The sequence below is a fragment of the Rattus rattus genome, chromosome 18, assembly GCF_011064425.1.
Source record: "Rattus rattus isolate New Zealand chromosome 18, Rrattus_CSIRO_v1, whole genome shotgun sequence".
Taxonomy (NCBI): Eukaryota; Metazoa; Chordata; class Mammalia; order Rodentia; family Muridae; genus Rattus; species Rattus rattus.
In genome coordinates this window covers 1,104,924-1,118,100 of record NC_046171.1, presented here as the reverse complement: position 1 = coordinate 1,118,100, position 13,177 = coordinate 1,104,924, and the positions used below count along the sequence as shown (strand labels likewise).

The following is a 13,177-nucleotide window of genomic DNA, read 5'->3' as shown; positions in this document are numbered from 1 at the left end:
TCGATGTTTAAGAGCATTTGACACCCTTGCAGGGGACCCCAGTTAGGTTCCTAGCACCCATTCGGCAGTGCACAACAGTCTATAGCTCCAGTTCCAGGGCACACCCTCCCTTTTCTGACCTCCTCAGGCACCAGGCATGCACGTGATACACAGATACATGCGGGTTAAACACGCACACACACAGATAAAATCCATACATCTAAAACAAGGAGTAGTGTACCCAGAAAGCCCATGAATCCTTGTCTTACTTCTACAATGATTGGACAGGGCTACCTTCCAATTTCTCAAACTGCAGCTTCTAGACAATCTTCTCTCTGTCCCTGGCTTCAAGGACCAACCCCATCTTTTTGTGGTTATCACCCTATTTCCCACCAGCCAGAACCTTCTAGACTCCTCAGAATTGTTCCACTGAAGTAGAGGCTGTCTTCGACCACCTGCTCAATTTGCACAAGGGTTCCTTCTACACCTACTTTTCTCTCTAGGTGACTATTATGACTGAAATGACTTGGCTCTGCAGGGTGCAGGTCAGAATCCCATGATCCTCTAGACAGTTGCCCTTGACGACGTTCAACATCCATTTGTGTCCAAAAGCCCTAAAGAAATTAGGAATGGCACGGCCTACCTCAACACGAAATGCTATATACTTCCAGCCCACATCGTACTTAATAGCGAAGAAAGATCTAAAAGCAAGAACGGAGCAGATGTTAGGGACTGTTAGATCTCAGACTGTTCATATATCCAGAAATAATTGATAACCCCCGGCCACCTTGAGCAGGACTATAGAAGGATTTCTGGCAGTTAGATAAAGCCAACGTTGTTCAAGAACTTATGGAGTGAGTTCCCCTTCTGTCAAAAGGAGTCCTTTCCCTTGCCTCTGGCGGAGGGGACACATGGCTTTCCCTAGCTATCTCTGGCATATTAAAGCCTATGAGGGCCTCTGGGCTCCTGTAGCCCCTATTCACAAACACTTACTACACATCCCAAAGCCCCAACACTAGCATCTTGGCCTTTCTCACCTCTGCAGGTTTCCTTCCTCTCAGATACCCCACTGCTCTCTATATAATGACAAGATTTTTACCCCAGCCCTGAGGATGTCAGTATCTCCACTACTCTTTCTCGCTATCCTCCCTTCTGTCACGGATAGCTCTGGCCGTGTCCAGTCTGCTATATTTTGTTTGTTTGTGTGGTTCTTTCTCTGCTCTGGACTCTTCCAGATACTTCTGGCTGTCCCCCCACCATTCTCTCTCTGTGTCCCTCTCTCTGTCTCTCTGTCTCTCTCTGTCTCCCTCCACCCCCGCCTCTCTCTCTCTCTCACACAATAACCACCACTACCCCTAACAACAGAGCATCCATTCCAGTGGGTTATTTACTGCACTCCTTTGCACACATATACGTTGCCTGATTTCATAGTCACAGCAATAAGACAGAGAAAGAAAGAAAGAAATATAGGGAATACAAATAGGAGAGGAAAAAAATCAAAGTGTCCTTATTTCCAGACAGTGTTCTTATGTAAAAACACCCAGTGACTCCATCAGAAAAGCTTAAATCTGATTTAAAAAAAAATTCTAGCAGAATAACAGGATATAAAGTTACCGTATAAAACTGTTCCTTTCCCATATCCCAATGATGAACGAGTAGAGAAAGAAATCAAGAATAATCAGGATCTCATTTATAGATGCCTCAAGAACCAAACTACTTGTAAATAAACCAAGAAGGTGGAAGGAAGAAAGGAGGAGGAGCTCGAGTGGAAGGGAGGACATCCCCCGTCATAGAGCAGAGAATCAGTAGGGTGAAGATGGTTGTGATACAAAAGTCAATGTACTGCTCATCAAAATTCCAATAGCCTTCTCTGAAGAAATAGGATAACAAGTCCGAAAATTCACAATGAAACAAAAAAGACTATCTATCCATCCAGCTATTTATCTATCCATTCATTCATCCATCCATGTATGTATAATGTATGTATGTATAATGTATGTATGTATGCATCTATCTATCTATTTATCTATCTATCTATCTATCTATCTATCTATCTATCTATCATCTCCCTATGTATGTATGTAGATCTATCTATCTATCTATCTATCTAGTTAGATTGGAGTCATGGTTTCTCTGTGAAGCCCTGGATATCTTGGAATTCTGTAGACCAGGCTGCCCTCGAACTCACAGACCCATCTGCCAAGTGCTGGGACAAAAGGTGTGTGCCACCACACTCCAACTTGACACCTTGAATTTTTAAAGCCACCCGAACACAGAGATCAGTGCTGGAGGTGTCACGATGCTTCATCTCAACCCGTGCAACAGTTATAAGTGCCAAAAGCAGTGTAGTGCTATCACAGAGGTAGCCGCGTAGGCTAGTTAAATAGAAGACCCAGTTATAGCCAAAAGAGTGCCAGCAGGCTAGAGAGATGGCTCAGTGGGTAAGGTGCTCTCTGCACAACCATGAGGACCCGAGTGTATTCCCAGCACTGAGGTGCAATATGGGTAGAGCGGCAAACATCTTTACCTTCAGCACCAGAGAGCTTCCATGAGAGACCTAAGGTGGAGGGTTATAGAAGAAGGCTCTCAGTGTTGACCTTTAGGCCCCATCCCCCCAAATAAAAAAAATGCCAAAATATCTCAGGGGAAAGATGGCCTTTTCAACAAATGGTGCTTGGAAAATTGGATTGCAGTTCATGCCTTGGATCAGAAGAACGGAACCCCTGTGTGCACTCCCAGAAGGCCTCCGGAGGATGTGTTCTACCGAAATAAGGGCATCGACCCAGGAAGAGCTCACAAGGAGCCACCACAGAAGACAGAGAAAGGAAAAGCCAGAGAAACAATGGGGGAGATTCCGGATAACAACAGCAAAGCTAAGGGAAGGCTAAGGGCTGAGTGTGTATACAGGGGCTCCGGCTTAGGGAGGGTCAAACATTGAGGGATGGTGAACTGGCTGCTTTTGTGTCAGCCTAACACAAGCCAGAGTCATGAGAGAGGAAGGAACTTCAGTTGAGGAAATGCCTCCATGAGACCCATGAGCTGTAAGGCGTTGTCTTTAGTTAGTGATCAGTAGGGGAGGGCCCAGCCCACCGTGGTTGCAAGCCAGTAAGCAGCACCCCTCCGAGGCCTCTGCCCCTGCCTCCAGGTTCCTGCCCTATGTGAGTTCCGGTCCTGACTTCCTTTGGTGATGAACACCCATGTGGAAGTGTAAGCTGAATAAACCCTTTCCTCCCCGACTTGATTTTTGGTCACCATGTTTCACCACAGCAATAGAAACCCTGACTGAGACAGAGGGCCAAGAGTTGAGAGATGCCAGGCCTGAGGGATACCAGGGCTGAGGGCAGGGGAGAGCCAGAGCTGGCCTGTGAATTCAGAATACTAGAAGGGATGTTTACAAGAAGTAACATAATCAGTGCCTGGAGGTGTTTGTCCTCAGGGCTTGGGGACACTTAGGGGACAGTCTGGGAAGGTGTAATGGCCGGAGTATAAGAAAACAAACACAAACAGAAGAAGTGATCAGCTCCAAGAGGGGAGAAAAAAACAAACTGAAACGCATATGAATGCAGAGATTAAACCTACCCCCCTACACTGAAACACTCAATGAAGAGAATGCTGAAATAGATAGGAAATAAAGTATCACTAAATAATAAATGGCGGGTGCCCTGAGGTAGTGGGTTTGCCTGATGCTGTCTGTATTCTGATGTTAATACTGGTTCCTCAAGAGGGGTTCTCCATGATGAGCAGACCATCATACTGAGAATATGATGATCTCATGTGAACCTTCTCCCCCAGTTAACTGGTCAAGAAAAGGCTAGAGCTGGTGATCGGGCCATGGAGGGGAAAGGTGGGACTAGAAGCTTGAGAGTGGGGGCAGGTAGAAGGAGAGGAAAAACATGCAGGAGTGAGAGGGGGAACTGAGGAAAAGAAGGAGAAGAGAAGATGGACCAGAACCGCATGGCCAGGAGAGACCACAAGTAGCGAGGGATCTTATAGCCGGGGAATAAGTTTGTGTAGTGTTAGATCTGCCCGATCTAGGCATATGGCTTACAATTATATATGGATTGTATGTTTTTATCCGGGCTTATTAGGGTTGGAAATTCCAGCAACACTCTAATTTAAGAGAAACTGAGGCAGTATTGCCTCCAGAATGGGAGGAGGGGCCCCCAGAGGGTGAGAGAACAGAATGTTGTCCTCCACGGTAGGGAATTGGATCATATCTAAAGACGAACACTAAAACAACCACCACCACAACAACAACAACAGCCACAGAATAGCATGTTATTGTAATAAGCTGTCAACAAAAAGTCTGTGGGGTGGCCATTGTCTGCAGGAACAGAGGGTTCTGCAGCATGGAAGGGCATGGCACTGGGCCAGTGAGAATCTTGTCTGATAGCCCTTGTCTTCCCAGGGACAGTGTGAGAGAGGCTGGGGCTGTGAGGAGGGGAGAGTTCTCAGGTCCCAGCTCCACCCAGTCCAGGTGTCCCATGGTCCCTCTCAGGATAAGGATGTGCCTTGACCCTGCTGTGACCTACGCTTCCAGTCATAAACTGGCTGTGTTGTCTGGGAACAAGATGATCAACAAGGAAAGGAAAGAAGCCTGCCCCATGAGGAAACATACACGGGAGGGAGGGATATAAAAACCCCAGGGCCGGGCACCTCACACATACAACACACACACACACACTTGAGCTCACACTCACACAGGCACCTGTCCTGGTCCAACCCCCACCATGGCTGACACCTGCTGCACAAGGACCTGTGTGATCGCCGCATCCACTACATCTGTCTGCTCCAGTAATTTGAGCTGTGGCAGCCGGATCTGCTCACCCAGCATCTGCACAGGTGCCTCCTGGCAGGCGGACAATTGCCAGGAGAGCTACTGTGAGCCCCCATGCTGTGCCCCCAGCTGCTGTGCCCCAACCCCTTGCCTCCTCTGCACCCCAGTGAGCTGTGTGTCCAGCCCCTGCTGCCAGTCTTCCTGCTGCACACCCTCATGCTGCCAGCAGTCTAGCTGCCAGCCAGCTTGCTGCACCTGCTCCCCCTGCCAGCAGCCCTGCGGTGTGACCCTTTGCTGCAAGCCTGTCTGCTGTGTGCCTGTCTGCTGTGGTGCTTCCTCCTCATGCTGCCAGCAGTCTAGCTGTGAGCCCTCTTGCTGCACCTGCTCCCCCTGCCAGCAGCCCTGCGGTGTGACCCTTTGCTGCAGGCCTGTGTGCTGCACACCCATCTGCTCTGACTCCTGCTGCCAGCAGTCTAGCTGCCAGTCCTCCTGCTGCCAGCCCTCCTGCTGTGTGCCTGTCTGCTGCAGGCCTGTGTGCTGCACACCCATCTGCTCTGCCTCCTCCTCCTCCTGCTGCTGCCAGCCCTCCTGCTGTGCTCCTGGGTGCTGCAGGCCTGTGTGCTGCAAGCCCTGCTCCAGCCTGTCCCTGCTGTGCCGCCCTGTGTGCAGACCTGCCTGCTGTGTGCCCACCTCCTCCTGCTGTGCCTCCTCCTGCCAGCCCAGCTGCTGTCGCCCAGCCTCCTGTGTGTCCCTGCTGTGCCGCCCTGCCTGCTCCAGACAGGCCTGCTCTGGACACAAGTCCACCTGCTGATGGCCTGTTTCTGGTGCCAGGTGGCTCAGGTCCCTTCCTGGGGCCCCTCTCAACCTCTCCAGTCTGCCCCTGACCTGATATAGATGGTCCCCCCAGAAGAGGAACACCGTGTGTGCCCTGTGCTGACTGGCCTCCCTTCTAGCTCCCAGGAGTCACTAGCTCACTGTTGTCCCCTGTCCCAGGGCTGGGGTGGGGCACATGCCTTGCTGTCAGCAGCTCGCAGCACCAATAAATCCACAGACACCCAATAGCCTTCTGTATTGTTATTGTTCATATCTGCGATGAAACACCGAACGCAGGCAACTGAGACCATAAATAAATAAATAAATAAATAAATAAATAGGCCTCACTCAAGGCTTCAGCACATCACACAAGGGACCGCCTGGTTCCAGGAAACAGAGGGACATACTTGTGTCCGTTCCCTCCATTGTCCCTCTGTCTTTCCCGTTCCATCCCACGGCATGGAGTTGTTAGTATACAGGCAAGCCCACTGAGCTGCTCTGGGGGAACCTAGCAGCTGCTGACATCACCTGCACTGTGTTGTAGGATAAATGAGCCCCTAGCCACCATGGATCTCTCCCTGTCCCCCTTCCCCTCCCCTTCCCTCTTCTCCTCCCCTTCTCCTCTGCTTTTTCCCCATCTCTCTATCTGACCCCTCTCTGTCTCCCTGTCTGTTATTGTCTCCCTCTATCTCTCTCCTGACCCTGAGTTTGCTCTTCTCTCCCCCCAATAAACCTCTTACACCAGACCTGTTGAGTGCTGTGATTTCTCAGGGCCACACCTTGGCACGGGCCGCGGAAGGTACCCTTCGCCATGCTCTTATCGAGTCAGGCACTGTCCACATTCAGGCACGTTTCCCTCTGCCTTAGTTAGGGTCTTACTGCTGTGAACAGACACCATGACCACGGCAACTCTAATAAGGACGACATTTAGTTGGGGCTGGCTTACAGGTTCAGAGGTTCAGTCCATTATCATCAAAACGGGAGCATGGCAGCATCCAGGCAGGCATGGTGCAGGAGGAGCTGAGAGTTCTACATCTTCATCTGAAGGCTACTAGGAGAAGACTGGCTTCCAGGCAGCTAGGATGAGGGTCTTAAAGCCACACCCACAGTGACACACCCACTCCAACAAGGCCATGCCCACTCTGACAAGGCCACACCTACTCCAACAGGGCCACACCTAATAGTGCCACCCCTTGGGGCAAGCATATACAAACCATTTCATCCTCAGACAACCTGTTTTCAAAAATGTCCTCCCCGGGGGTTGGGGATTTAGTTCAGTGGTAGAGCGCTTGCCTAGCAAGCGCAAGAACCTGGGTTCAGTCCCCAGCTCCGAAAAAAAAAAAAAAAAAGTCCTCCCAGAGACACATGGAGCTTCCCTCAGTCAGGTAGGCTGCAGCCATCACCTCCCTCATGCTGTGAGGACATGTGACTTCTGTAGACTACAGTCTCCCTTAACCACACACATGTCTGGAACTGAGTGACCCTGTCCAGTGGTCATGAAGACCTGTGGCCTCGATCTTGAAGCTCAGGGTCTCTTCCCAGACAGGCTCAATCAAAATCCCGCATGCCCAGGACTCTCTCAGGGCTGGTGACCTGCAGATGAGACCCAGTCTGGAGCTGTTCTATGCTATCCATATGGGCAAACTGGCCTGGCTCGTCTTCCTGTGGATGAAGGCAACCAGAGCAGGGCCACAGCAGCCCTCGGCGCCCACAGGTCCTCTCTCTGGTGGCTGCTAGCTGCCTCACATATCCCTGTCACCAAGACTCGTTTTGGGACTGGTCTGCCCTCTGGCAAGGGTGGGGCAGGAGGTATCGGCTCAAGGAACCCTTTCTCCTGTCTGTTCCCAGCCCTGGAGCATGGCCACTGTCCCTGGCAGTTCCATCGGCATCATAACACTGTGTCAGAGTCTATACCTGTCATAATTGGTCCTAGAGTCACCTCACTTGTGCCAAGAAGTGACCAGAAACTCTGAGAGGCAGCTCTGAGCTTGCGTGGAAGGGTGTTTCTGGAGAGATTTCACTGAGGGGAAAAGATGTACCCAGTCAGGCTGGAGACAAGACAAAAGGAGAGGAGGAAATAAGCTAGGGCAGATGCTCTCTCTGTTTCCTGGCCTCCATGGTGTGAGTGGCTTTGTTTCCTACACCTTCCCTGCCAAGGTGGACAGAACGCTCTGAAACCATGGGCGGAGTTAATCCCACTGTCAGATTCTGTCAGCTATTGCCAGGGTGGCACAATCAGGTTAATATGGCCCTGGTGCCTCATCTGATGTCCCTACACAGCCAGGCCACCCACCCTGTCTGCCAGCTCTCTTCTGTGCAGGGATCCCTTCCCTGACACTGTACTGTGCCTCTGGGCCAGAATGCTAGGACAGACCTAGGAGAGCCGTGCCGGTTAGAGCTGAGCAGGCTAAGCTTATGGGTGACCCTCCTGAGCCGGGGGACACAAGCTACTGTCAGGCACAGCTCTAGACTCACTTCCCCTGTGGCCATGCCCAGCCCTGGCCTTAACTCCTGTCAGGTCCATGATGTAGGGTCTGAGGATGCTGTCAGCCCTCTGCCCACGGACAATATCTGGTGGACACAGAAAAGGCTGTGGACTCTTATCCCAGTGTTCATGGTCAACTGAACTCATAAACTTGGAAGCGGTATCATGGCTGTGACCAGAAACACTAGGATCTGGTTCCTCTGTGGCAGGTAAGGCTCTGTGACAGAGAAGATAGGAGAGCGTGTAGCCACTTGGCGGGAGACACTTGCACCCCTCAGAGTTTTAAGACAATAAAGTCCAAGGAATTGGAGTTTGCCTGGAAGTTTCATGCTTGGAGACGGAAAAGGCTGAGACTGGTCCCAGCCAGAAGGGGAGTTTGTCTCCCAGAATACCTTGCAGGAACCTCTAGAGTCCAGATGATGATGGGCGGGACCACGACTTGACCAGAACTGGTAACTGTGTGTACTTCTTGCCATCTACTTAAACTTTACTCTGGTGCCAGAAACTCTGACAGTGGACTTGGGGTGAAAGTGGACTTGGGGTGAAGGTGGACGTGGGGTGAGGGTGGACTTGGGGTGAAGGTGGATTTGGGGTGAGGGTGGACTTGGGGTGAAGGTGGACTTGGGGTAAAGGTGGACTTGGAATGATGTTTTTGCTGGACCTCTCTTTCTCTTCCCCATATGGCTGCTCAGAAAAAAAATTCTTTCTCTCCTGTTCCCCAATACCTGGTACATCAAGGCCAGTGGCACAGCCAGGATTGTCAGGGCTGTGGGGCTCAGAACCAGCTTTGAGAGTCTTAGCCGCGAGCCCAGAGACATAGGAAGCTGTCAGATGTGGCAGGAGAGGTCTGAATGGCCCTTCCCTGTGGTCACGTGGGTGTCAGGAGATGTGTGAACAGGGACCTAAGCACTGTTCGTTGGGCCGAAGTCTTACAATTGCTAAGCCCATCAGGCAGGCCAGAGGGAGAGGCCAACCACTTGAGTGTGAACTCGTTATGAGGGTGTCGAAATTGATAGCATGGCTTTAGGAAGAGGACGTGGATGGCAGAGTCTTAGGGTCATGGCCTTGGGACACACAGGGCCTTTGTCACCTCAGAGTTCCTTTTCCCCCTCAATCCAGCAACTGTGGAAAAGCTGTCCTATGGAAAAGAGACAAGAAGGTACAACACCTGGCTGGGACACACACTCATAGCCAACATGACCCATGGGAGCCATCACAGCTGTGTGTCACAAACAAAACCTAGGTCTGAACACCTATACTCTTGAAATGGAGGTAGGGGTGCAAAGCCATATGTCTTGTCTGGGGACACGCATATTAGTAACTTGGGAAGGCACATTGGATAATGTCACCTTTTAGTGTATTTCCCAGAGAAGTAGTTGGGGGCTTTCCCTAAGCTTTCGTGTAGAATTAATGATGCCCTGGAAGCCCCACCCCCACCCCCGGCCAGGTTGGAATTCATAAATTCAACAAAAAAAGTTTTATAGCCTCCCCAGCACAGTTCTCCACCTCGGAAAAGCTGAGGAGAGCTAGCATGGGACAGCTACCTGCCCTCAACACAGAGACCTCTGGCCATGACTCATCTGCCCATCCCCCTAACACCCTCCCCCATTCTAGTGTATGGAACCATCCAGAACTTAGTACTGTGATCTTGTAGGAGTTCATCCCTCCATGGGTGCTCAGGGCTTCCTGTCACCAAAGGATGCCAATGTCCTATCATGACAATGTCACTAAACAACAGAGATGCATTCCAACTGCGTGAGAGGAATCTGATACACGGCCTTTCTCTCTCTGCTGCTACCTGACAGATTTCTGAGATTGTAGGGTTAATGGGGTCCCACATCTGCTCAGCCACAGGGCTTGGACAGCTTGGGGAGGCAGGATGCTGGAACTTGACCATGCTTACCTCACACCACCACTGCTGCCGGGCAAATATCCAGCTGTGAGAAGCCTTAGGACCCTGCTCCAGGGGCTGGGGATTGCAGTCTGAGATGCAGGACACAACCAGAGCTGGCCCGGGGACCCCTGGGCCTGCAAAGAGGCTGGGGCCATCGGGTTCTCAGGTTCTTGGGCATCCAGGAGGTGCTAGATGACTGAGCAGGTTGGACCACAGGAGACATGACTCCGGGTGTGTGGGGTGTGCGGGCACAGCCCTGTCCCCAACCTCACTTAAACCGGCAAAATCTTCCAAGCTCAGGTCACAACAGTCTTTATCATGAACACCCTTCCTGATACAGGATGACTGTCTCAGACGAGACAGTCATGGGCAGAGCCTCCTCAGGAGCACACAGCCAGACACCCACATACCCGGAGCCATGTCCCCAAGTGGTGGAAACTACAGTTATCACAGGTATCAGCAGAGAGACAAGCAGTGTGTCACATCAGCCAACAGGGCCCTGTGACAAGAGGCCTAGCTGTGTGCTCTGCACAGACACTCGGGGACTCTCTGACACGAGGTTTCAGAAGCAAGCGAGACGTCAGAAAATAAACACTAGGGGAGGCAGCTGCTCACAGACTCACTGGTCTCTAAAGAAGTTTGCTTTCAGGTTTTTGAGACAGGGTCTCACTAAGTCACTCAGACTGGCCTCATCCTTGAGATTTGCCTGCGGTCCTCACACCACACTGACTTCTGAGGAGACCTTACAGTGATACTCCTATCCCATCTTCCTAATAGCCATCGGCACAGGATGGTGCTTCCAGCTGGCCCCAAACGGTGTCCCCACCAGACTCCACCAGTGGCTGACATCTTGCATACTGGCAGAAGTAGATCTTTGAACTACCAGGCTTTCTACCTGTTTTTCTCTCTCCCAGAAGCCAGGCCTCAGTTTCCCACTGTCTCTCCCTGGACACCAGCAAGCCTGCTGCCATCTGGCCACTCTCAGAGCTGAGCTTTCCCCGTCACCCTGGAGCTGACAGCAAGCCTTGCCTCCCAAGCACCCAGTTCCAAGTCTCTGGGGAAGAGGAACTTCCCACAATGCACCTGCTACACAACAGGAAGAGAGGTGCGTCTCACTCTGGGAAAACACAGGCTGGAGGAGAATAAAAGGCCAACAGCCCAGCACCTCCCACACTCACACACGCTTGACATCCAAAGCAGCCTGCACCTTGACTTCCAACACTTCCCACACCATGGCCGCCTCCACCATGTCTGTCTGCTCTGACGCTCGCACCAACTCCTCCTGGCAGGTGGACGACTGCCCAGAGAGCTGCTGTGAGCCCTGCGGCTGTGCCCCCAGCTGCTGCCAGCCCAGCTGCTGTGTTCCTTGCTGTGCCCCCAGCTGCTGTGTCCCCAGCTGTTGCCAGTCCAGCTGCTGTGCCCCCAGCTGCTGTGCCCCAACCCCTTGCCTCCTCTGCACCCCAGTGAGCTGTGTGTCCAGCCCCTGCTGCCAGTCTTCCTGCTGCACACCCTCATGCTGCCAGCAGTCTAGCTGCCAGCCAGCTTGCTGCACCTGCTCCCCCTGCCAGCAGCCCTGTGGTGTGACCCTTTGCTGCAAGCCTGTGTGCTGTATGCCTGTCTGCTGTGGTACTTCCTCCTCATGCTGCCAGCAGTCTAGCTGTGAGCCCTCTTGCTGCACCTCCTCCCCCTGCCAGCAGCCCTGCGGTGTGACCCTTTGCTGCAGGCCTGTGTGCTGCACACCCATCTGCTCTGAATCCTGCTGCCAGCAGTCTAGCTGCCAGTCCTCCTGCTGCCAGCCCTCCTGCTGTGTGCCTGTCTGCTGCAGGCCTGTGTGCTGCACACCCATCTGCTCTGCCTCCTCCTCCTCCTGCTGCTGCCAGCCCTCCTGCTGTGCTCCTGGGTGCTGCAGGCCTGTGTGCTGCAAGCCCTGCTCCAGCCTGTCCCTGCTGTGCCGCCCTGTGTGCAGACCTGCCTGCTGTGTGCCCACCTCCTCCTGCTGTGCCTCCTCCTGCCAGCCCAGCTGCTGTCGCCCAGCCTCCTGTGTGTCCCTGCTGTGCCGCCCTGCCTGCTCCAGACAGGCCTGCTCTGGAAACAAGTCCAGCTGCTGAGTGCCAGGACCCATCAAAGCAGCAGGGCACAGGACTGCACCTCCACCAGCCTGTACTTGTCACTCATGCAGGCACAGCTCAGAAGACAGATGTATACACTCTGAGGAGAAACCTGAGTATAGCTCCACCACTTAGTTAGACCAGCATGTTCCTCGACCACCAGGTCCCAGGTTGCTGGCTTCACCTTCGGGTCCGTCCCTGTCTTGATGACCCTGCTGCTGTGGTCATCTGTACCACTCTAGAGCTCTACACATCAATAAAGCTTCCTCTGATCTACTCTGTCTCCATAGTGACTGTCATCCTTTCCCACAGACTCTCTCCTTTGAGCTCTGAGGCTTAGAGCCCTTACACAGGTCCTAGACAGCTCCTGCCCCCTTGTCCCATGCTCTGATACTGGGATCCCAGTTCTACCTCCTCTGGGTCTGGGCTGTGCATTCCTGTCTTGGGGCTCACAGAGTGTTTCTGATACATCCACAGAAAGGGTTTCATTATGAGGAAGAGGTGTGCCACGGAGGGGAGGGGAGGGGAGGGAAAGGGAGGGAAAGGAAGGGGAGGAGAGGGTTTATCCTTGTCCTGAGACCCTGAAATTTGGTGTGACAGCCAGCATGATGATAATGGACTGAATCTCTGAACCTATAAGCGAGCCCCAATTAAATGTTGTCTTTTATAAGAGTTGCATTGGTCATGGTATCTCTTCACAGAAGTAAAACCCTAACTAAGACAAAGTATTAACAATTCTATAAGCCAGTACCTGCACAGAGGAAAGAGAGAGGAAGGAAGGAAACAAAGAGCACAGAACAACTAGAAGAAAAGCAGGAACAGGACAGGCATGAGACTGCACCTTCATCAATGACTCTGAATGTGAGCAGTCTTAATTTTTCAGTTAAAAGACAGATCATCTGAGTGCGATTTAGAAAAACAAGACCCAACGGGATACCACCGTCAAGAAATTCACAGCATCTGAACAGCACGCAGGCCAAGAGCCTCAAAGAAGGGCATAAAAGTGGCTTTGAGAGGAAATGGAACTTGAAGACTGCAGGATTGCCTAGGCTTACATCTGACAAAACAGAATTAAGACAAGCAGAAGAAAGAGACAGACGTGTAACCAAATAACGACCAGG

The 13,177-nt window shown here is 52.0% G+C and overlaps 3 protein-coding genes across 11 annotated transcripts in view; 2 read left to right on the top strand and 1 right to left on the bottom strand.

Annotated features, from left to right (window-relative positions):
* Positions 1–13,177, bottom strand: part of Tspear (thrombospondin type laminin G domain and EAR repeats) — a 163,417-nt gene that overhangs the window by 73,097 nt on the left and 77,143 nt on the right. The window lies entirely within an intron of this gene.
* LOC116887102 (keratin-associated protein 10-8-like) lies at positions 4,710–5,567 on the top strand. Of its 2 annotated transcripts, none has more exons than XM_032888635.1 (2): positions 4,710–5,056; positions 5,183–5,567. In XM_032888635.1, exons 1-2 carry the CDS (start codon positions 4,710–4,712, stop codon positions 5,565–5,567), a joined length of 732 nt encoding a protein of 243 aa, XP_032744526.1. The 2 variants fall into 2 exon arrangements, with proteins under 2 accessions (XP_032744526.1, XP_032744525.1); XM_032888634.1 differs by having other exon boundaries at positions 4,710–5,165; positions 5,256–5,567.
* On the top strand, positions 11,181–12,056 carry LOC116887096 (keratin-associated protein 10-3-like). Of its 8 annotated transcripts, none has more exons than XM_032888615.1 (3): positions 11,181–11,279; positions 11,355–11,564; positions 11,745–12,056. In XM_032888615.1, exons 1-3 carry the CDS (start codon positions 11,181–11,183, stop codon positions 12,054–12,056), a joined length of 621 nt encoding a protein of 206 aa, XP_032744506.1. The 8 variants fall into 8 exon arrangements, with proteins under 8 accessions (XP_032744506.1, XP_032744505.1, XP_032744500.1 ...); XM_032888614.1 differs by having other exon boundaries at positions 11,181–11,284; positions 11,381–11,654; XM_032888609.1 differs by having other exon boundaries at positions 11,355–12,056.

Excerpts from the sequence above, each read along its gene's own strand:
- LOC116887102 (XM_032888634.1), top strand. The coding sequence starts at position 4,710 with ATGGCTGACACCTGCTGCACAAGGACCTGTGTGATCGCCGCATCCACT. Across the intron at positions 5,166-5,255 it reads CCTGCCAGCAGCCCTGCGGT|CCCTCCTGCTGTGTGCCTGT; the intron begins GTGACCCTTTGC and ends TCCTGCTGCCAG.
- LOC116887096 (XM_032888607.1), top strand. The coding sequence starts at position 11,181 with ATGGCCGCCTCCACCATGTCTGTCTGCTCTGACGCTCGCACCAACTCC. Across the intron at positions 11,297-11,359 it reads TGTGCCCCCAGCTGCTGCCA|CTGCTGTGCCCCCAGCTGCT; the intron begins GCCCAGCTGCTG and ends TTGCCAGTCCAG.